At 36.2% G+C, this 23,157-nt stretch overlaps 1 protein-coding gene across 2 annotated transcripts in view; it reads left to right on the top strand.

Annotated features, from left to right (window-relative positions):
• The first annotated feature begins 1,495 nt into the window (after positions 1-1,495).
• Tafa2 (TAFA chemokine like family member 2) overlaps positions 1,496-23,157 on the top strand; it is a 127,837-nt gene continuing 106,175 nt past the window's right edge. For both annotated transcript variants that reach the window (XR_006150502.1, XM_042698888.1), the window contains exon 1: positions 1,496-1,601. Coding sequence is in view for 1 of the 2 variants with exons in the window: in XM_042698888.1 (XP_042554822.1) it covers positions 1,496-1,601 (106 nt within the window). In the remaining variant the exon portion in view is untranslated. The remainder of the gene's footprint in view (positions 1,602-23,157) is intronic.

Genomic DNA, 23,157 nt, shown 5'->3' on the forward strand with positions numbered 1-23,157 from the left:
AGTTACATTAGAATCTGAGAAGATAGGAATCTATAGGACAAATACAATTATAATTCAGCATAGGATTTAAATGTAAAATACTCTAGCCGACACATACAGATTTTATCACCCTCATAAACACATACATACAGATTTGTTCCATGTTAGTTTTGCTTTTCCCTGAGCAATGCAGTGATTTGTGGTAGGATTTTAGAATTCTATCATTCTGAGTTGGGATTTTTACACTATTATTAAATGAAGAAAAATTTCAAATTGCACCAGCTACGACATGGAAATGAACATACCCATGCTTTAAATTTGGTCTGAAGAACAAAATATATAATGTGTAAAGTGCTGGAGAAAGTTAAGTGCTGAATTTTTATTACTGGTAGCTCTATTGTGCTAGTATATCATTTTTACACTTTTCTGAGTTTTATGGGCTCAACTTGGAAATGTTAACTTGGATTTTTTAATTCTGCTTTTTAATTTTCTCTTACTTATGATCGGACCAATAAGGTAGATTTTAGCAATATTGTGTTTTCAGGAGCAGGCTTGTACATGTTAGATAGATCAGATTTGTTTACAATAAGGAAGCTGTTTTACCTCCCCCAACCCCTCATCCCAGTTCTTGGGGCTTTAACTTTGGGCCTGGGTGCTGTTCCTGAACTTTTGCGTTCAAGGCTAGCATTCTATCACATGAGCCATAGCGCTACTTCTGGCTTTTCTGATTAATTGGAGATAAGAATCCCACAGATTTTTCTGTCCTGGTTGGTTTCGAACCACCGTCCTCAGATCTAGGATTACAGGTGTGAGCCACCAAAGCCTGCTTTACTAGATGATTTTTAAAGATCCATTACAAATAATAAATTTGAATGCTTTCATTATGTGTAGGGATTTATGCCATTTTGCCTAAAGTATTTATTTTAATAACTTCGCTTGACATTAGGAAGAATATTTGCAAAATGTAAAATAATATATTTTAAATATATAATAATAATATATTATAATATAATATGATAATATATTCTAAATATATTTTCATACTTTATGAACAGAATGGTGACTCAGGACCTTATGTGAAAATAGAACTAGGCAAACTGAGGAGATGGGTGGGCTTGGGAGAGATGGGGGCGAATGATGGAATGGCTGATATTGCTCAAGATACATTGTGCTTATAAATTGACATATTGAATCGAAACTCCTTTGTACAACTACTTAAAGATGATAATAATAACAGCAACCATAATGATCCCCAAACTTGGGAAGCTGACAATCCCCAAACTTGGGAACAGAAACCTGAGATCAAGGCTAGCTGAAAAATAAGAAATAAGACAAATAACAATCACAAAACCAAACATCAGTTATGTTCAGCAAGCAGTGTTTTTAAGCCAAGGATAGAGTCTTCAGGAAATAAGTGCTGAAATGCTATGGAAGGCTCCAATACAGGACAACTATAATGGAAACACAATGATTTCACATACTTAGGATTTTTATTTATTTATTTTTTATCTGCAGGATGAATAAGAGATACTTGCAGAAAGCAACAAAAGGAAAACTGCTAATAATAATCTTTATTGTCACCTTGTGGGGGAAAGTTGTATCCAGTGCAAACCATCATAAAGGTAAGCTTTTGTTCTTTCCTCCCCAGCTCTCTGTGGAACAGGATTCCCCTTCAATACAGACGGCTGCATTTTGTTCACTGTCCCATTAAATTTTATTAGGTATGAGTGTTTGCCCCCAGCAAGTCTCTTTAAGTTAAAACACAGGGACTCATCCTTAAGATGACTTTGATAGGGGAAACATGATATTCCCAGGATTACTGCCATTTCTGCAAAATATTGTGCAAAGAGCATAAAAAAAATTAATGGTCTTTCCTCCGTTCTAAGTTGGTGGCTACACATTGAGGTGACATAATAACGGTGAGTCTCAGAATGCTGTCATCCTCGTAAAGAAAGCATTTTAATTTGTCCTTGTGCTGATAATATATGCACAGGATATGTAAACACTTTTGTGGGCCACATATCCTTCCCAGTAAGATATAGAAAAGGCTGAATTCTGCTGTAGAGTAGCGCTACTATTTGCTCTGTATGTATGTGTTAAGCTTGACAGCTCAAAACGATGCCTTTTCTGTCCTCTTTCCTGGCTGTTAGACTCAATATAATGAATAGCTGCCTTTTCCAAATGAGTTAAGATAGGGCTATTTCTGAACTGTACCTACCATAATCAACTATTCATAACCTGAGAAGTCAATTTAGATTTTCCTGTGAAATATGGTTTTACCACTCATTTCTCAGTCTGTTATGAAGCCTAGGGATGTAATGTAGTTTCTTCTATTTCTTTTTTTTATTGTAAAAATACTGTACAGAGGGGTTACAGTCACATGAGTAAGGTAATGAGTACATTTCCTATTGAGCATTGTTACTTCTTCTTTTGTTTTCCCCCTACCATCCCTTCCCACCCCACTTCCACAACTCCTCCGCCCACCCCCAAAGTTGTAAAATTCATTTTCAACATAGTGTCTTGTACATCTCATTGTTACAAAGGGTCAACCTGTATCCTTATTCCAGCATTTTGTTATTTCCTTTCTCCTCCCCAAATTATAAAAATGTATATACAAGATGCAGAGCATTGGAATCAAATACAGTGGGGGCTATACTGTGGGGGAAGAACATACAAAAGAAAAAAAAATCACATAGTACATTATACATACGTTAAAAACAATAGCAAGAAAGAAAAAAAACCAGTTGTGTCCCTATCTTGGGGTTCATTTCACTTAACCTCATCTTACCTGGTCATATGTGCATAGCTTCTGACTTTTTTGCTTGTCTTAGATTTATGCTAGTTATTGCAAATAAGGGAAACCATGGGACCTATGTTTCTTTGGGCTTGGCTTACTTCACTTGATATAATTTTTTCCAATCTTTCCATTTCCTAACAAATGGGGCAATGCCATTCTTCTTGATGGCGGCATAGAATTCCACTGTATATATATATTCCACATTTTCTTGATCCATTTATCTACTGAGGGGCATTTGGGTTGGTTCCATATCTTAACTATGGCAAATAATGCTGTGATTAACATAATTATGCTGGTAGCTTTAGTATAGCCTTGCTTGTGAACATTTGGGTAAAGGTCCAAAAGTGGGATTGCTGGGTCATAGGGGAGCTCTATGTGAGGGAGGAATGAAGACAGCTTTGAATTCTCTAACATTTAAATTAATTACACATGTGCATATAATTAGCATTACATGGAACATTAACACCAGGGAGAAGGAAGATGTGATTTGCAGGATTAAAACCCGTGAAACAAACTTTCCCCTTTTGTTTAAAATAAAAAAGAGACATCTTGTGAAATAAGACTTTGTGAAGAGTTATTCACATATCATAATTCTTTTTTCGACCCATAATGTATAAGTACAAATCTTTTTCTAAGCTTTCATACCAACTTTAGGATTTCTTTCATAACCTTGATCAGTGTAAAATTAAAAGGATATTCACTATGTCCCAAACAGGCAACTAAAGTCAAAATGATATTAACTGCTCACATTCCAAAGAGCTGCCCACTGTTGAGGCCAGGCCCTGTTTGGGGCTAAACAAAGGATCCTATGTCATTCCTACTATCCCTGAGGGCTACCCAGTACCTGTTCCTAACCTAAAAAAGATTTGGGGTAGGAAATATGAGTGAGTCAGCTTGGCACAGCAAATGTTCATGAAAAAGATGCTTTCTCATTTCAAAATCTTAGTGATGGGGTGGTTTTCCTTATTTGCAATAACTAGCATATGTCTGAGACAAACAGAAAAGGTCAGATAAGTTGATGTTAGATGAAATGAACCTGAAGATAAGTATTCAAATGTTTTTGGTTTCATGCAATTGTTTCTAACATATTTATAAGATGACTTCTTTGTTGCTTTGTATGTCCCTCCCCCACAGTATAACCCTTGCTTTCACTGTATTTGATGATGGTATAATTTGTGGAGGGGAGGGGCAAAAACAAATCGTTTAAATAGGGATACAGGTGGACCCATTGCAACAATGAGATGTACAAGATGTTATGTTGGAAAACAAACTTTACAACTTTGGCGGGGGGTGGGGGGAGAGGGAAGGGAGGTGCAATGGGAAGGGATAGGAAGGAGAAACAAAGGAGGAGGCTACAATGCTTGATAAGAAATGTACTCATTATCTTGCCCATGTAATTGTAACCCCTCTGAACCTCTATATGGTGTTTTCACAATAAAAAATAAAACAACAACAACAAACCATGGAAGTATAGATTGCATACCACTAGTAAAGCTGTTTCTAAGAATTTTAGGTTGTGTTCTGGTCTAACCTAACTCCCAAAGTAAGAAATTTTCTGTTTTTAATGTATTTATAAGGTACTATGTGATTTTTTTTTTTTGGTTCCTTGGTATGTTCTTCCCCAATGGTATAGCCCCTGTTTTCACTGTATTTGATTCCAATGCCCAGCATCTTGCATATACATTTTTATAATTTGGTGAGGGGAAGGGAAATAACAAAATGCTGAAATAAGGATACAGGTTGACCCATTGTAACAATGAGATGTACAATACATGTTGAAAATGTACTTTACAACTTCAGGAAAGGGGGAGTAGGGAGAATTTGAGAGGTGGGGAGGGAAGGGATGGTAGGGGGAAAAAAAAGGAGGAGGTAACAATGCTCCATAGGAAATGTACTCATTACCTTACTCATTGTAACTGTAACCCCTCCTACCTTTCCTCATTCTCCCCTCCCTTTCTCTCTTCATCCTCCTTCTCATACTTCTTTCTTCTCTTTCTTTACCAAATTGTCTTTGGGTATTGAGCTAGCTTACATACAAAATAGTAAGGATGATGTCTATGTAAGTTGTAGAACATGTTCATAAGATGGAAATTGAAAAACCATAAAAATTTGAGTTTTTAATGCTCTTAAAGTATACAAATGATTCTGTCAGTACTCTAAATTCATTCTTTCAGCTTTCTTTCTAGATAATCATTACTCTAAATGTTTCAGTTATAATTCATTCAATTTTCTCAATATATTCACTATATAAATATGGAAATCCATTCCCAAATGATACTTTACCTACTTTTAGTTGTTATTGAATTTAAATCAATAATATCATGCTGCAGTTTGAAAATGACCTGTTTGGACCTATAATGTTTGTGAGATTTGATAGAGTTGCTATATAGAAAATAGATACTATATGTCAATTTTTTAGAGTTGATCCATATTTTGTTATATGAATACAACTTCAGTATTTATCCTCTCACACAAACATTGATATTGTCTTAGTATTCTGAACAGTGATTACATGAGCAGTCTTGTGTTACCTTTTTAGAATGCATGTACAAAATTTTCTTTCATTTTTGATTTTTTATTTTTAGATGATATTCCTAGAAGCAAAACTCCTGAATCACAGAGCATGCATGGGCTTAAATTTACCAGATAATATCAACATAGACCATAGTTCCTTCCAATGTAATACTACTAAAAAGTTGCTCAAAGTATTTTCATTTTTCCAGTCTCAGTAATCTGTAAATCTCCCTTCTCTTCTGGCATGAACATTGCTCATTTGTGCCACATCTTTTTATTTTTTGCTTATTCACTTTAGGGGTGAGTCAATTTTATTTTTCAGTATCTTGTCATTCCTTACATGCCTTTTGCATTTCTTAGCTTTCCGCTCTTACCTTCATTATTTTGTTAATTGTATTATAGTTATATAACTAACACTTACATTATGCTTATTACATGCCAGATCTTTGGGTGGAGAGCTAAACTTGAGTTTTCAGCTTTTGTAAATTGCCCAGCAACTTGAGACTTTACATGCTATAGGGTCCTATCTAGAGTCATTTGCATTGGTCTAGAACTAATTTGATCTAGAGTTAATTGCTTTGGTCCAAAAGGATAATAAAATTCTTCTTATCTTCCCAAGTGGTCTAACTGGGTGTAGTTGCCTTCAGTCCTTCAATTTAGCTTTTTGGTGCCAGAAAACACCGGTGTGCTGTCTCTAGGTATGAAGCCAAGACATTGGAGATATCTGAAGTATATCTGGCCCTGAGGAAGATGCATTTACTTCTCAATGGTTAGGATGAGAACCTTGTCTCCTCTCCATCCTGATTCTAAGATAAAAACAATAAATACTGTTTTCTGTTCTTTTTTTTGTATTTGCTCTGTCCTTATTCTTTTTTTCTATTCATTTTTTATTGTCAAAATACTGTACAAGGGGGTAACAATTAACATGGGCAAGGTAATGAGTATATATATATATATATATATATATATATTTGGGAAAATACCATACTGAGGGGTTACAATTACATGGGCAAGGTAATGAGTACATTTCTTATCAAGCATTGTTGCCTCTTCCTTTGTTTCCCCTTCCCATCCATTCCCATTTCCCCTCCCCACGACCTCCCTATCCTCCCCCCTGCCCCGCCAAAGTTGTAAAGTTGGTTTTTTGACATAACATCTTGTACATCTCATTGTTGCAATGGGTCCACCTGTATCCTGTTTAAACGATTTGTTTTTTCCCTTCCCCTCCATGAATTATACCAACATCAAATACAGTGAAAACAGGGGTTATACCATGGGAGAGGGACATACAAAGCAACAAAGAAATATCTTATAGGTATGTTACAAACAAAAGCAAGAAAGAAAAACCATTTAAGTCATTATCTTAGGGTTCATTTCCCTAACATCAACTTATCTGACCGTTTCTGCTTGTCTCAAACACATACTAGTTATTGCAGATAAGGGAAACCATGGGACCTATGTTTCTTTGGGCCTTGCTTACTTCACTTAATATAATTTCTTCCAAGTCTTTCCATTTCCTAACAAATGGGGCAATGCCATTCTTTCTGATGGAGACATAGAATTCCATTGTGTATATATACCACATTTTCTTGATCCATTCATCTACTGAGGGGCATCTGGGTTGGTTCCATATCTTAGCTATGGTAAATAATGCTACAGTAAACATAGTTGTGCTGGTAGCCTTAGGATTGTCTTGGTTGTGATCATCTGGGTAAATGCCCAAAGGTGGGATTGCTGGGTCATAGGGGAGCTCTATGTGGAGTCTTTTGAGGAACTTCCATACTTCTTTCCAAAGTAGTTGAACAAGTTTACATTCCCACCAACAATGCAGTAAGGTTCCCTTCTATCCATATTCCCTCCAGCATCTGTTGTTATTAGAGTTCTTGATTACAGCCATTGTAACTGGGGTGAGGTGGTATCTCAATGTTGTTTTGATTTGCATTTCTTTTATGGCTAGGGATGTTGAGCATTTCTTCATGTGTCTATTGGCCATCCTTCTTTCTTCTTCAGAGAAGTTTCTCTTTAAGTCTTTAGCCCACTGTTTTCAGCATTGGAAAGAAATGGTTTTGTCTTATGTGTAAATGGAAACAAATGTTGCTCTCTGTCACTAATCTATGCAGTATTCCAAATATTCACTCAGCACATTTAAAATGGTTCTCATTAAAGATTATACCCTTTGGGCAAGACAGGCTGATTCATTTACAATTTTTTTTGGTGAGGTAATTAATGAAAAATTAGTTTCTGATCATAACACCTTGAAGAATATTGAAGTTGAGAAACAATAAAGAGCCAGTTGTCAGTGGCTCAAGTCTTGTAATCCTAGCTACTCAGAGGTTGAGATCCAAGGATTGAAGTTTGAAGCACATCCAGGCAGAAAGGCCTCTGTGAGACTCTTACCTGCAATTAACCACACAAGAATCAGAAATTGTGCTGTGGCTCAGTTGGCAGAACACTAGCCTTGAGTACAAAGAGGCTCAGAGACAGCACCCAGGCCCCAAGTTCAAGCCCCATCACTGACCATAAAGAAGAAAAAAGAAAAGAAACAATAAAGATGAGTATTGGAAACCCAAAGCACTAAAAATTCTTATAGATTTCAATTCATTTCTCATTTAATGGACAAAGCAATTGGTGATAGAGATACTATTTTATAACCACTTTAATTTGGTATTCCCTTGGGTCAGATCTGACCTTTAGTCCATGGGTTATGTTTTAGTTTCATATATTATATGATAGTAAAAAATCACATTAAGTGAAGTAAGGCAATCCCAGAGAGACAAAGGATGCATGTTTTCTTTCATGTGTAGAAGCTAGAATTAATTGATAAATATACACTCCAGAATGCATACAAGTGCACTGGCTGAAATATGGTAGGTTCAGGGCAGAATTCAAACGATATAATTCCTTAGAAAGACTGACTCACAGCCAACAAAGTGAAAACAGGAATTGGGCATGCAAAAGCAGGATGAGGGGAGAGAGATAGCCGAATGAAGAGAGGAAGTGGAGGAAATGCAGTCATAAATTCAATGCATCTCCTGCAAAATTAAGAAAACTGAGGTTAGGGCTGAGGTTGAAAGGGATGGGGCCAGATGTCCAAAGGGGTGCCACTGATCAAGATTCATTACATTCGTATAAACTTAATTGAATGGGAACTCCTTTGTACAAGTAAAGTTAAAATTATAACAAAAACCAAGCACCCCCCTCATTTTCCTGCTAATTTTCACTTGATATCTTCTTTTCTCATTCATATGTTCAGTTTCCTGTTTGTATATCTCTCCATCTAATGATGATTGACTCACATCGATTGATCCCAGAGTTTTATAGTTATTCTTAAATGTTTGTGAGCTTAATGTGTATAGAAAGCATATTTGTGAGAATTTTGAGGGCACTAAGAATTTTCTTCCAGAGATGATTTGTATATTCATGTGCCATGTGCCTGAGCCTGGATCCGTTGAAGCAAAGCCAAGTCAGAACCTCTTGGTCATGTGAGTTATTAGACAAGTGCTCTCAGTAGAAAAGCAAACAAAGTAAGGAAGTGCTAGAGATGAAAATTAAGAACGAACTATCTCAGCTAGAGAATAAACTATTTTTTTTCCTACAGGGCAGCTCTTTAATTTTAAGTACTTCCCAGAGATTATTCTCTCATGAGGTGAGGTCAGATGCAATGTCTTTTCTCTCCTTGTGTCCATAGGTTTTGGTTATTGGTCCATTCTTTGTGGTAGGAAATAGCTTCCTTACAAAAATATCTCCTCCTGGGTAACAACGCTCGATAGGAAATGTACTCATTACCTTACTCATGTAACTGTAACCCCTCTGTGCAGTATCTTTACAATAAAAATATATATTAAAAAAAGAGTTGCTCTTTTGCAGAAAGTAAATCTCCAAAGAAGGTGTGGCTAAGAACTGAAGTCAGTTAACATTCACTGCAAGTAAAGGATAGATGGTATAAGGACCTCAATAGTGTACAAGAGCTAATTCCTCTACCATAAGCTCCTCCCACTCAACAGTCCTCAGATTCACTTGGTTCTAATTTAGGATCACTCCATCCAGGCAAAGATTACCCACAATTTCTAAGAAAAATGAACTTTACATGTACCGAGGGCCTCTACTCATGCAGTTGGTACCAAAGGTATTACTAAATTAGCTGTCCACTCCTCTTCTGAGGTTGTACTTACACAATGACAATTCTAAATGAACATCAAACACCATGAGGTGTCTCAGTCATCATTTGATTCTGCCTCTAGAACATAACAATGGCCTTCATTACCACTTAACTCATTTTTAGTTCTTGCCTGCCCTTCAAGATTTGGGGTGAATCTGGAAGAATCTGAAGATTTTATTTAGGATACTCTCATTATTTCCCCTTGGAAAGCATCTGCTATCTGGGAACAAGTATTCCTCTACCCACTGAATCTGTTGCTATCTTATAAGAATATTTTAGGTTGGTTGTTTCTCAAGGAAAAGCTGTTTGTTTACACAGTACTTTTTGAGTACCTCCAATCAGGGCTAAGAATATATTAGGTCATAAAACTGACACAAAGCTTCGCTTTCATGTTCTTTTATGTGAGAAGTGAGAACAGAGATAATAAAAAGAAATCAAGTAGAATGTTTATGGTATCAATGCTGTGGAAAGATATAAAGGAAGAAAGAGTTATAGGAAGTGTTCAAGAGGGATGATCATTTTAAGTAAGGCCTTTGGGTGGAATCATGGGAATAATCAAAGGGAACCATGTTCTAGGCAGAAGGTTTGCCAGCATGCTTGGAGAGAGTGAGAAGTAACAAGGATGTTGTGCAGACAGCCACGTAGGCAAGGAAGAGAGTGATATGTAGGTCATTAAGGACAAGTAAATGTGTAAGATGAAAGAGATGAATAACTAGCTCTGCCAAAATACCAACAAAATAATACCCTGCCTTTCAGAGCAACCTAGTAGAGAATTGTGTCATTCCCTGTTCTTAACATGATGTAGGAACACTAGTAATTTAGAGCATTTGGATCTGAAAAACCAGATGTCTAAAAATTAGAAATTGTTGTCTTCTTCTTAATAAAATTCTCTGTGCTTTGGGAACCCACACTCCCTCACACAGAGACAAATAAGTTTACACTGCCATGGAAAGACTGTGTCCTGGATTCTTACAATTATATTGAGCTGGGCATTTCGAGAGGATTAACTCAGAACATTGTGACAGCTAGTCAGAAAATATCAGCAGTATTTCCCCCTTGGAAGCAATTACATTAGGTACAGCCTCAGATATTGGGAGATCGGAGAGGAAACATTTTAGTCTAGGACTCTAAGTTCCCAACAGAAGAAATACAGTCATTAATCTTAGAAGGCTAATATGTTTTCTTGTCCTTTCTTTCTCTCCCCATTGCATCTAAACCAAATCCTATGACAATGAGTCATCACAGATGAGTTGGCAGAAGATTCATATTTTGTGTAAAAGCAATACACATAAGTGACAAATTATCTCTCTCTCTCTCAAAAGTTTAATTAGCTAAAGTTGTATATAGTTATTCCCATTATACTATAAGGTTATTAAGAACCTCAGTTAAAATTTTGGATCTAATGGATTTTTAAAAAAGAAAAGCAAATTTAAAATAGGTATGTTTAGTCCAGTGCCTCTGTGAAATAATACCCATTAGAGATTAAGGTTAACTCTTCATTTGTGTTTGATTCATTTAATAGCTTATTCCTTCATTCAGTTGGCTATCCAGGAGAACAAATGCGCATTGTGTATCTGTCATGTCTTGGGCTTTAAGTAAATTCTAGTGATATAAAAATGAGCATAAAGAGTTCGGTGAACTTTCTCTTTCAATTTCATTGAAGAGTTGAAGGAATATTGGTGTGAACTCTGCTTTGAAGGCCTTGTAGAATTCTGCTGTAAAGCCTCTGGTCCTGGGCTTTTCTTAGATGGGAGGTCTCTTATTGTTGTCTATTTCAATGCTTGATATGGGACAATTAAGATGGTTTAACTCATCTTGGTTTAGTTTCGGCATGTCGATATTTGCTAGGTAACGGTCCATTTCTGTCAAGTTAACAAACATATTAGCATAAAGGTTTGAGAAGTATTTCCTTATAAAGTTCTGAATCTTTGTTGTTTCTGTGGTGATGTTTCCATTCTCATCTCTGACTTTAATTATTGGGTGTGTTCTCTTCTTTTTCTGATAAGATTTGCTAAGCCATCATAACCCTCATCCCCAAACCAGGCAGGGACTCATCAAAGAAAGAGAACTATAGACCCATTTCTTTGATGAACATTGATGTGAAACTTCTCAACAAAATTTTGGCCATTTGAGTTCAACAGTTCATCCAGAAAATCATACACCACGATCAAACAGGATTCATTTCATGGATACAAAGCTTGTTCAATATACACAAATCAATTAATATAATTCACCACATCAAAAAGAGCAAGGATAAAAAACACATGGTTATCTCAAAAGATGAAGAAAAAGCATTTGACAAGATCCAACACCCCATTATGATGAGAAGGTTCTGGAAAAACTAGGAATCTATGGAACCTTCCTCAATACAATAAAGGCTATATATGAGAAACTTACAGCCAGCATTATACTTAATGGTGAAAAACTAAATCCATTTCCTCATAACTTAGGAATGATATAAGGATGTCCTCTCTCCACTTCTCTTCAATTGACTATTAGAATACCTATCTCCAGCAATAAGACAAGATGCAAGCATAAAAGGGATCCAAATAGGGAAAGATGAAGTAAAAATCTCCCTCTTTGCAGATAACATGATCTTGTATTTAAGGAATCCCATGGACTCCACTCCCAAATTACTCAAGCTGATTCAAAACTTTGGCAAAGTAGCAGGGTAAAAATTAACCCTCAAAAATCAATGGCTTTTCTGTATGCCAACAATGAGAAAAGTGTGGCTGAAATCAGGAAAGCAACTCCATTCGTAATAGCCCCACAAAAAATAAAACACCTAGGAATTAACTTAACCAAAGAAGTGAAGGACCTCTATGATGAAAACTTTAAAAACCTGAAAAAGGAAATCAAAACATAACTTAGAAAGTAGAAAAACCTCCCATGCTCCTGGATTGGAAGGATCAACATTGTGAAAATGACAATATTTCCCAAGGCTATCTACAAATTCAATGTGATACCTATCAATATTCCAACCTCATTCTTCAAAGAAATAGAAGACACAATCCAAAAATACCCCAAAATAGCAAAAACAATCCTTAACAGAAAGAACAGTGTTGGAGGAATATCAATACCAAATATTTCAAGCTCTACTACAAAGCCATAGTAATCAAAACAGCTTGGTACTGGCACAAGAACAGACCTCAGGACCAATGGAATAGAATTGAAAACCCAGAAATGAACCCACAGACCTATAGCCATCTAATAAGGGAGCTAAAAAAATAGAATCAAAGAAAGACAGCCTCTTCAGTAAATGGTGCTGGCAAAATTGGTTAACTACTTGTAGAAAACTAAATCTAGATCCTTATATATCACCCTGCACCAGAATCAACTCCAAATGGATCAAAGACCTCGGAGTCAAAGCAGACACTCTGAAAACATTACAGGATGGAATAGGAGAAACTCTAGGTCTCCTTGACGCAGGCCGAAATTTTCTTAATAGAGACCCAGAAGCACAACAAATCAAAGAAAGGTTGGACAAAGGGATTGCATGAAATTTTCTTAATAGAGACCCAGAAACACAACAAATCAAAGGTTGGACAAATGGGGTTGCATGAAATTGCAGAGCTTCTGCACGACAAAGGACATAGCTAGCAAGATCAATAGAAAGCCCACAGATTGGGAGAAGATCTTCACTAGCCATACAACGGACAAGGGTCTCATATCTAAAATATACCTGGAATTCAAAAAATTAAATCCCCCAACAACAAATCTTCAAAGAAACAACTGCCCAATAAATAAGTGGGCTAAAGACTTAAAGAGAAACTTCTCTGAAGAGGAAAGAAGGATGGCCAATAGACACATGAAGAAATGCTCAACCTCTCTAGCCATAAAAGAAATGTAAATCAAAACAACATTGAGATACCACCTCACCCCAGTTACAATGGCTGTAATCAAGAACTCTAATAAACAACAGATGCTGGAGGGGATGTGGACAGAAGGGAATCTTACTGCATTGTTGGTGGGAGTGTAAACTTGTTCAACCACTTTGGAAAGCAGTATGGAGGTTCCTCAAAAGACTACACATAGAGCTCCCCTATGACTCAGCAATCCCACTTTTGGGCATTTACCCCAATGTTCACAAACAAGACCGTACTAAAGCTACCAGCACAACTATGTTTACTGTAGCATTATTTACCATAGCTAAGATATGGAACCAACCCAGATGCCCCTCAGTAGATGAATGGATCAAGAAAATGTGGCATATATACACAATGGAATTCTATGTCTCCATCAGAAAGAATGACATTGCCCCATTTGTTAGGAAATGGAAAGACTTGGAAAAAATTATATTAAGTGAAGTAAGCCAGGGCCAAAGAAACATAGGTCCCATGGCTTCCCTTATCTGCAATAACTAGTATGTGTTTGAGACAAGCAGAAACGGTCAGATAAGTTGATATTAGGCAAAATAAACTCCAAGATAAGGACTCAAATGTTTTTTTTTCTTTCTTGTGATTGTTTCTCACATATTTATAAGATGATTTCTTTGTTGCTTTGTATGTCCCTCTCCCACTGTATATACCCTGTTTTCACTGTATTTGATGTTGGTTTAATTTGTGGAGGGGAAAGGAAAAAACAAATCATTTAAATAGGGATACAGGTGGACCCATTGCAACAATGAGATGTACAAATCGTTATGTTGATAAACGAAGTTTACAACTTTGGGGGGCGGTGGGGACAGGGAAGGGGGTGGGGGGCAGAGGGGGAGGGGGGAGATAGGAAGGGAAAGGAAGAGGAAACAAAGAGGAGGCAACAATGCTTGATAAGAAATGTACTCATTATCTCGCCCATGTAATTGTAACCCCTCTGTATGGTATTTTCACAATAAAAAAAGTAGAAAACAACAACAAAATAAAACCTAAACCAAATGAAACAACAACAAATAACAACGACAACAACAGCAAAACCCATATGGAACAAATCTTTTCCTCAGACAGCAATGAAAAAAAAGCTATGCTTTAGCCCATTTTGCATCGAATTTATTTTTCTATTTCTAGATAATTTGGTAAATCTAAGTGGAGTAGGAAATTTGTTGATTTGTTTGTTGGAGCTTTTTGTCCAATTATTTTCTAAAATAAAGAACAGACATGAGCTGTGGCAAAAAAAGAAACAAACAAGGAACTTTATAACTTTGGGGGGGCAGAATGTAGGGGGCAGGGAGGAGGGGGTGCAGGGAGGGATGGGATAGGAAGGGATGGGAAGAGGAAGCAAAGGAGGAGGCAAAAATGCTTGATAAGAAATGTACTCATTACCTTGCCCATGGAATTGTACCCCTCTGTATGGTATTTTCACAATAAAAAAAATGAGCATAATATACCTAATCGATGAGGGTGGAGCTCATAGAATATCAAGGAAGGAACAAAACAAAGCAAGTGTGGACATTGTATATTAGAGAATCTCAGCAATGTTTATTGCAAAGGTTACAAAGACAACATTTCAAGCTGATAAGAATATGCAAACTGTAAAGTGGGTGGAAAGGATTCAGGAAAATCTTTTCTGGGGAAGAGAATTTGAGCTGAGATCTGTGTGGGAAGTAGAAAGAAGTGAATGGCCAGCTTGGGGGAAACTAGGCAGGAACAATAGTTTGTATAGGGTGCAAGGATAGGAAAGGAAGAGTCTCTGAAATGGAAAGACTGTCTTAGCCACGAAACAAAGAGAATGGTCATGCTCAGTTATTTAGTTTGGAGAGATGCTTGGAGAAGACCCTTGAGGGATATCTTCAGAGAGCTGGTTTCTTAGTTAAAATTGTTGGGTTCAATTTAGCTATGTTATTATGGTTTTTTTATTTAAATATATGTTTTTATTGTAAAAATACTGTTCAGAGTTGTTACAGTTACAGGAGTAAGGTAGTGAGTACATTTCCTATGGAGCATTGTTACCTCCTCTTTGTTTTTCACCTACCATCCCTTCCCTTCCCACCTCCACAACTTCTCCGGCTGCCAAGCTGTAAAGTTTGTTTCAACCTTGTATCTTGTACATCTCATTGTTACAATGGATCAACCTGTATCCTTATTTCAGCATTTTGTTATTTCCTATCCCATCTCCAAATTAGAAAAATATATATACAAGATGCAGAGCATTGGAATCAAATACAGTGTGAAAACAGGGGTTATACCATGGGGGAAGACCATACAAAAGAAGCAAAAAAAAAAAAAAATCACGCCATACATTGCAAATTCATTAGAAACAATAGCAAGAAAGAAAAATCCACTTGTGTCCTTATCTTGGGGTTCATTTCACTTAACGTCATCTTATATGGTCATATGTACATAGCTTTTGACCTTTTCTGCTTGTCCTGTCTAGACATATACTAGTTATTGCAAATAAGGGAAACCATGGGACCTATGTTTTTTTGGGGCCTGGCTTACTTCACTTAATATGGTTTTTTCCAAGTCTTCCCATTTTGTAAGAAATGGGGCAATGCCATTCTTTCTGATGGAGGCATAGAATTCCATTGTATGTATGTATGTATATACATACATACACCACATTTTCCTGATCCATTAATCTACTGAAGGGCATCTGGGTTGGTTCCATATCTTAGCTATGGTAAATAATGCTGCAATAAAAAACACTCCACATAGAGCTCCCCTATGCCCCAGCAATCTCACTTTGGGGCATTTACCCAAACTATCACAAACAAGGCTATACTAAAGGTACCAGCACAACTATGTTACTATGTTTTCTTGGGCTGGTTTACAGCTGATTATGATATATACTAATTTATGTACACTATAATTTAGAATTCATAATGTTTTAAGAAAATTGTTGATGAAAACTATAGGATCAATGTCATGAGAGAAAAGAATACAGTCATTATATTAATCAACTCTATTGTGTACTCTTGGTAACACATTTTATTATGTATTTTATTGAATTTTCAAAGTAATACATGTTTGTTGGAGGGACTTTGGCAAGAATGAAATAGATCAAGGGAAATCAAATGAGCTATAATTCTTCCACCCAGACATTAACATCCAGGCATTCTTTTGTATGGTTTAGTTTATGAACAGTATTAATGTATTTGAGGGCCTGGTATTCGTTCACTTATTATTTATTCATACATTTATTGACACTGAGAGATAATGCTTTTCTGAGCTAGTGATTCTACTTTAAATGCTACAGCATTAATTTTTCTGGAGTTTGCTTTCATGCCTTAAGCTTTAAATTCTTTTTTTGAAGGCTTTTTTGTTACTATCTTTAAGTAGTTGTACAAAGGAGTTGCCATTTAACAAAGCAGTTTTTTTTTTTAACAATACCATTGCTCATGCTTCTATCATAATGCATAAAACCAATAGTAAACTCTAAAAGATAATTAATGCAAATAAGTGTACAATTATTCACAAACAAGAATATTATCAGCCCCTTAAGTCCCATAGACCTCTTGCTAATTATAACTCCTTTTCCTATAGGACTCCTGTCCTGACTTTCTATCCCCAAACAATAGAATCTTGTTTTTTTCAGGTTTTCAATCTTTTAAAAAAGGCATTATTATATGTACATTCAAAAGCCAGAGTTTGTTTCTTACCCCAACACTTTCTTTTGAGGTTCACCTATTTTGTAATATAGAAACCCCTTGTATGAACATATTCAAATGGAGCTGAGAAAACAAAACTGAGAAGTTTTGGAATCCAGAATGAAATGAATAGGTATTCATCTTTCAATGCCAACCAAGTAAAGGCAAGTCACAGTAGTGTGGTTTAAAATAGGGAGTTGGTGATGAAAGTGTTGAATGTTGGCTCTCACTTGACATTTGGAACTTCTAAAAGCTATTGCTGCCCCTAGAGGTGGAAGAGAAAAAAGTAAAGCGATTGTTCACACTCTGAGCTCAAGACTGGGAATGTCATGATGCTCTCTCTAGGTTTAACTCTGTCATTGTTTTGTGTTACTCCAGGGTCCTGAAAAGTTGAATGCTGCTACTCAACTAAGATTAATAAAACTCCAGGCACCTGTCCCTCCTTCCCTCCTCCCTCTCTTTCCTCCCTCTCTCCCCTCTGTTCCCTCCCCTCCCCTCCTCCTGCCTGCTTGCCTGCCTGCCTGCCTGCCTGTCTGCCTCCCTCCCTCCCTCTCTCCCTCTCTTCCTTCCTTCCTAACTTCCTTCCTTCCTTCCTTCCCTTTTTTCTTTGGGTGTGTGTGTATGCCAGTCTTGGGGCTTTTGTGCTCAAGGCTAGCGCTCTACCACTTGAGCCCCAGATTCAGTTCTGGCTTTTATGGTGGTTCATTGGAGGTAATAACAAAATGCTGAAATAAGGAAACAGTTTGACCCATTGTAACAATGAGATGTACAAGACACTATGTTGAAAATGAACTTTACAGCTTCAGGGGGTGTGGAGGGAAGCCCCATTTCTGAAGCCAGAAATGGGAGAAAATGACTTCATTTTTTCCTTCATTATTCCTGTTTTGTAAGTTCCTTCCTTCATGAAGCATTTTTCCAAGCCAGAATCCAGAGTGCAATAGATTTACTGGGAGAAACCTTTGGATAATGAGAAGAGAGGATGAAGGGAGAAAAGAAATGAGTTTTCAGACCACGGTGAACATCTGACTATTTCAAGGAGAAATAAGGGTGCTCAAGGAGGAAAACCCTTAAAGTTTAGCAGAATTTTGAAGCATTGATCAGGCAAACTGCTAATCCCGTAGCAAAGGTTGCCGTTAAGGTAATCAGGCTATAGTACTCTGTCATGCTCTATCATTGGCTGGTATCATCAGCCTAGAAAAGAGGAGGCCTGGCTGGATCCTATGATGTCTTCTTGGATGGTACAACTGGAGGATGTCAGGAAATCTCATGTCTTTAGACCGGCCATACTTCCAAGGGTAAAATCTAACACAAATCACCTAGCATCGGAGTCTGGGAAATGTAGTATTAAGATTTGCAGTCCACTGCATGTTGATCAATATATTAGATGAGAGGTCAACAGGTAGGCCCATATTTATATCATTTAGACTTTGGGGTACAAGTGAATGGAGGAAATTTTTCTAAAAGTGGTTTTTATTTTCCATTTTTTTGATTATTTATCAATTCAGTGCTTTTATTATTGGTTTCTCTTGAGAGTTTTCTTAAAGCTGGGTCATATTTATTGTATATTTTAATGTTATAGACTTATTAAAATTTAATGCCACTTAAAATAATATTTATGTATTTCAGAATATAAAATAACATGAACTGTTATTGGAGAAAATTGAGATATAAATAAAATATAAAGAAGAAACTTGGAGGGGGGCAGATAAATGATGATTGGAGAGGGGGAGAAGGTAGTCATAACATTCAATACATATCCTACAAAATTACAAAAATTAAGGGAAGAGATAGGATTGAGAGGGATGAGCAAAAATTATGAAAGGTGTGATGGTGATCAAAGACACATTGTAGTCATAAACTGCTTTGTTAAATGCCAACATTTTAGTACTACTACATACAGATAATAAAATTTAAAAATCAGAATCTTTAAAGCCCCTGTAATTCCACTACCCATTTACCACTATCAACTCTCAACTATTGATCATGTAATAATGTTAAGTTGTGTGTATATAGGTCTGAGTTTTCCTTTCTCACTGATTGCGCGTCATCTTTCCTATGAACATATTTGCTTAGCCATCCTATATTATTCCATACCCGAGTTGCTTTTAAATTTTTCTTTAGTAAAACTAATGCTGCAAGGAGCCCTCATGTGTACATTTGTATTCCCCGTATTTGTTTATTTACTTATTCTGCACTTGTAGTATTTGATGAATCAAATAATTAAAAATTGGAAAGGCCATGGTACTTTCTCAATGATACTCTTAATAACAAAATAATTTTGTGTGGATTTGGGAATATTTGGAAAGTGTAAAGGAAGCACTAATAAAAGTTACGCTAGACACAAAATATTCCATTATTAATATTTATGCATATTCAAATTCATGCATGTTGATATATTCTGTAAAGTTACAAACATTCTGATTTGCATTTTCATCAGCAGGAACCTGTCGTCAACCTTGGGATTGATTGTTCTATTAACTATTTGCCATTTTCAGCCTGCTTTAAATTGAAACTTTCATTATAAAAGATGATATATTTATAGTTAGGAGTTTAGTTAATTACCTTTCCATGTCTTTTTATCTGTTGCATTAATTAGGTGACATTGTTTTGCTTGTGGTTTTTTAGGAGTGTTTTATTGATAAGTAACAATTGTTACCAGTAGTTTCAGTTTTACATGGTAACATTTCACAATTTAGTCCATCTATTAGCATACAAGTTAGGATCACAGTTCTAGAGGCCCACACAATCTTTTTAATACAGACTTTGCTGTGGATAATATTTTTTAGGAAATAGGATAGGGTCATATAAATACTTTTAAGACTGTTTCTTTGCCCTTGAGTTTTTTTTTTTTTATTCCACTATCTGTTTAGATTTTGTCTCTTTTAATTTTTTTTTTTTTTTTGTCATGGAGCTTGAACTCTGGGCCTGGGCACTGTCCCTCAGTTTTTCAGCTGAAGGCGAGTGCTCTACCACTTGAGCCACATGACACTTCCAGTTTTTTTTTTTCTGACGGTTAATTGGAGATAAGAGTCTCACATACTTTGCTGCCCGGGCTGGCTTTGAACTGAGATCCTCAGATTTCAGCCTCTTGAGTAGCTAGGATCATAGGTGTAAGCCATCAGCGCCCGGCGCCTCTTTTAATTCTTAAGTAAAGCTTTCAAGGTTGAGTTGTTTTTTTCCTAAGAAAAATTCACTTCTCTTATATTTTGTTCTCTCTATTCATTTTAGGGGCACATTTTTTGTTCTTCGTATCTAGTAATCTCTTTCTCATTTGCACCTTCATCTTTGGAGGTGTTTTTTCATGTTAAGTTAATTCTCTTTTTATTAATTAGACATTTCAGTGGATTTTAACCTTTGATTTAATTCTTACAATTTCTCTTTGGATAGTTCTGAAGCATCCACAGAGCACAGGATAAAGAAATTTATAAATATACATTATTTTTAGTTCTACAATTAGTTGTACACACAAGGTTTCATTTCGACATGCCTATTTATACACACACGGTGTCTTTTGATCAGATACACCTTCTCCAGCTTTCTCTCTAATTGTCCATCCCACTTCCCAAATCGATCTCAATAGGCTTTGTGGTTTCACACACTCACACAAAGCATTTTCATGATATTCTGATCCTACAGCTCACTTGTACCTTATGTCCAGGTGTTAAAGCCAGTCTTTAGAATCATTCTTGTTGTCTTTCTTGACATCTCTACGTATGTCCAATTGAATAATTAAAATAAATTTTCTGTGTGTGTGTGTGTGTGTCCCTGAGAATTTTTTGCTCAAGATTAGCACTCTACCAGCTTGACCCACAGCCCCACCTCTGGCTTTTCAGTGGTTCATCCGAAATCAGAATCTCATGGATTGGCCTGCTTAGGCTGCTTTTGAACCACAATCCTCAGATCTTAGCCTTTTGAGTTCCTAGCATTACAGGCATGAGCCACTGGTGCCCAGCATAAACTTCATTTTTTTTTTTTAAGGGAGAAAAGAGATAGCTATATTTATTGCCTACTTGAATTTTGTGAGTGTGATACATGACATTTCCTCACTATGGAGCTCTTTTCTGAGTTCAAAAAATCATAGATAATTTACATATTTATATGATTAAGACCTATAAACAAAGAATTGTCTTATAACATTTAAGTGCTGGATAAAATTCTGCCTAATTAATGACAGATATTCAAGAAAGTATCTTACCTTTTGAATTTGCTCCTTACTTCAGAATAATGGACTTTGATAATTTTTTATTTTAAAAGCTTTTTAATTTTATTTCATTGTAACGATGCTGTGCAGAGGGGTTACAGTTACATGAGTAAGGTAATGAGAACATTTCTTGTTGAGCATTATTACTCCCTCTTTTGTTGTTCTACAGCTATCCCCCCTTTCTTCATTCCTCCCCGTTCCCAAAGTTGTAAATTTCATTTCCAATATAGTGTCTTGTGGGTATCATTGTTGTAATAGGTCATCCTGTGTCCTTGTTTCAGCGTTTTGTTATTCCTCTTCCCCTCCCAAATTAGACAAAGGTATGTAGAAGATGCAGGGTACCAAAATCAAGTAGAATGCCAACAGGGAGAAGAACATACAAAAGGAATAAAAAAAATCACATAGTACATTAAAAGCAACAACAACAAAGAAAGACTTCTTATGTCCAGATCTTGGGGTTCATTTTGCTTAGCATCATCTTATATCGTCATATGTAAATAGCTTTTGAGCTTTTTTGCTCATCATTTGCTTTTAATTTGTGATTATTTTTCTAATCTGACTATTGCTTTTTACCTCTGGCCTCTATCTTTTCTGAGATATTACAACTCTCTTGTCCATAATGTCCTGACTCAAATGCATTTGGCACATTGCTACTGAACTAAACTTTCAAACATAAATATTTGATAACTTTGCTTTCTTTACTTAGAGGCATTAAGATAATATTCAAAATTTGTGTGAGGCTGACAAAGCCCTGCATAATTTGCCTCATGTCCCATTTTTTACTTAACATAGTCCAGATCTGCTCACCCTCCTCTCTGTCAGTTCCTTGCAGACAGATGCTCTACTCCTTTATGCCTCCTTTTCCTCTGTGCTTTTCGCATCCTATTGCTATTCGTCTAGCTAACCTAAGCTATCGCTCATATCTATAATCTCCCCCACAAAGTGGGATTAGAAATGCCATGGAAAACATAAAGGATTTTTATGTTATGTCCATGCTCAATTAACTTATTGAGAAATACTGGTTTCCACATGTATTACGGGCATTGTGCAGCTGGCAAGCATGCCATACCTTATTCAAATAAATTTATTTAATATGTTATTATGACTAGTCTTCATCACTTACCAAGGATCACAGAAAACAAAAGAGGACTTCAGTTATTTTGGTTAGAGTTGAATTAGTACTTGTTTACTTAGAGCAGCATTTCTCAACTTTAATGATCCTTACTTCACTGGGAATTTCAATACCACAGATATATCTGATTATGTGTTGCAGCTATACCTGTGATTTTCAGATTAAGAGAATAATAATTTAGTGCTCCTCTAAACCACTTTTCATTTTTTTGAGGCTGGTATGACCCCTATCAAAAATGAATGACCTAAAGTTAGCCAGTTCTTGTTAGTATCATACCTGTTTCCTCATATACTACTTTTCTTTTCCTGTTATCAAGCATTATTTGTAAAAGTTCTAATAGCATGTGGCTATCACATTCCTTAAAAACTTGGAGGAGCTGGTATAAGCCAATAGATCAGCAATCTTTATTTTTAAGGAATTTATAACCTGTTGGTGTCTCCTGTCTGTAATCTTAGCTAGTCAAAAGGCTGAAATCTGAGTATTGAGGTTTGAAACCAGCCTTAGCAAAAAAGTCCATGAAATTCTCATCTCCAATTAATCAGCAAAAAAGCCAAACATGGAGCTGTGGCTCAAGTAGTTTGGTGCTAGCCTTGAGGAAAAAGTCAAGCAAGAGCATGAAGTCCTGAGTTCAGGCCCCAGTACTGGCACACACAAAAATTCATATTTCAATAATATTCCAAGAAAATATACTTTAGCATATTTACAGTTTTTAAAATCTATGTGATTTTATTTATTTATTTAAACAATTTTATTTTATTTTTTCTTCATGTGCTACCAAAGAATTGAACCCAGGGCCCCATGCATAATAGTGAAGCACTCTACCACTAAGCCATATTCTCAACTCTATGGTTTT

This window comes from Dipodomys spectabilis, unplaced genomic scaffold (genome assembly GCF_019054845.1).
Source record: "Dipodomys spectabilis isolate Male_0828 unplaced genomic scaffold, ASM1905484v1 ptg000234l, whole genome shotgun sequence".
NCBI lineage: Eukaryota > Metazoa > Chordata > Mammalia > Rodentia > Heteromyidae > Dipodomys > Dipodomys spectabilis.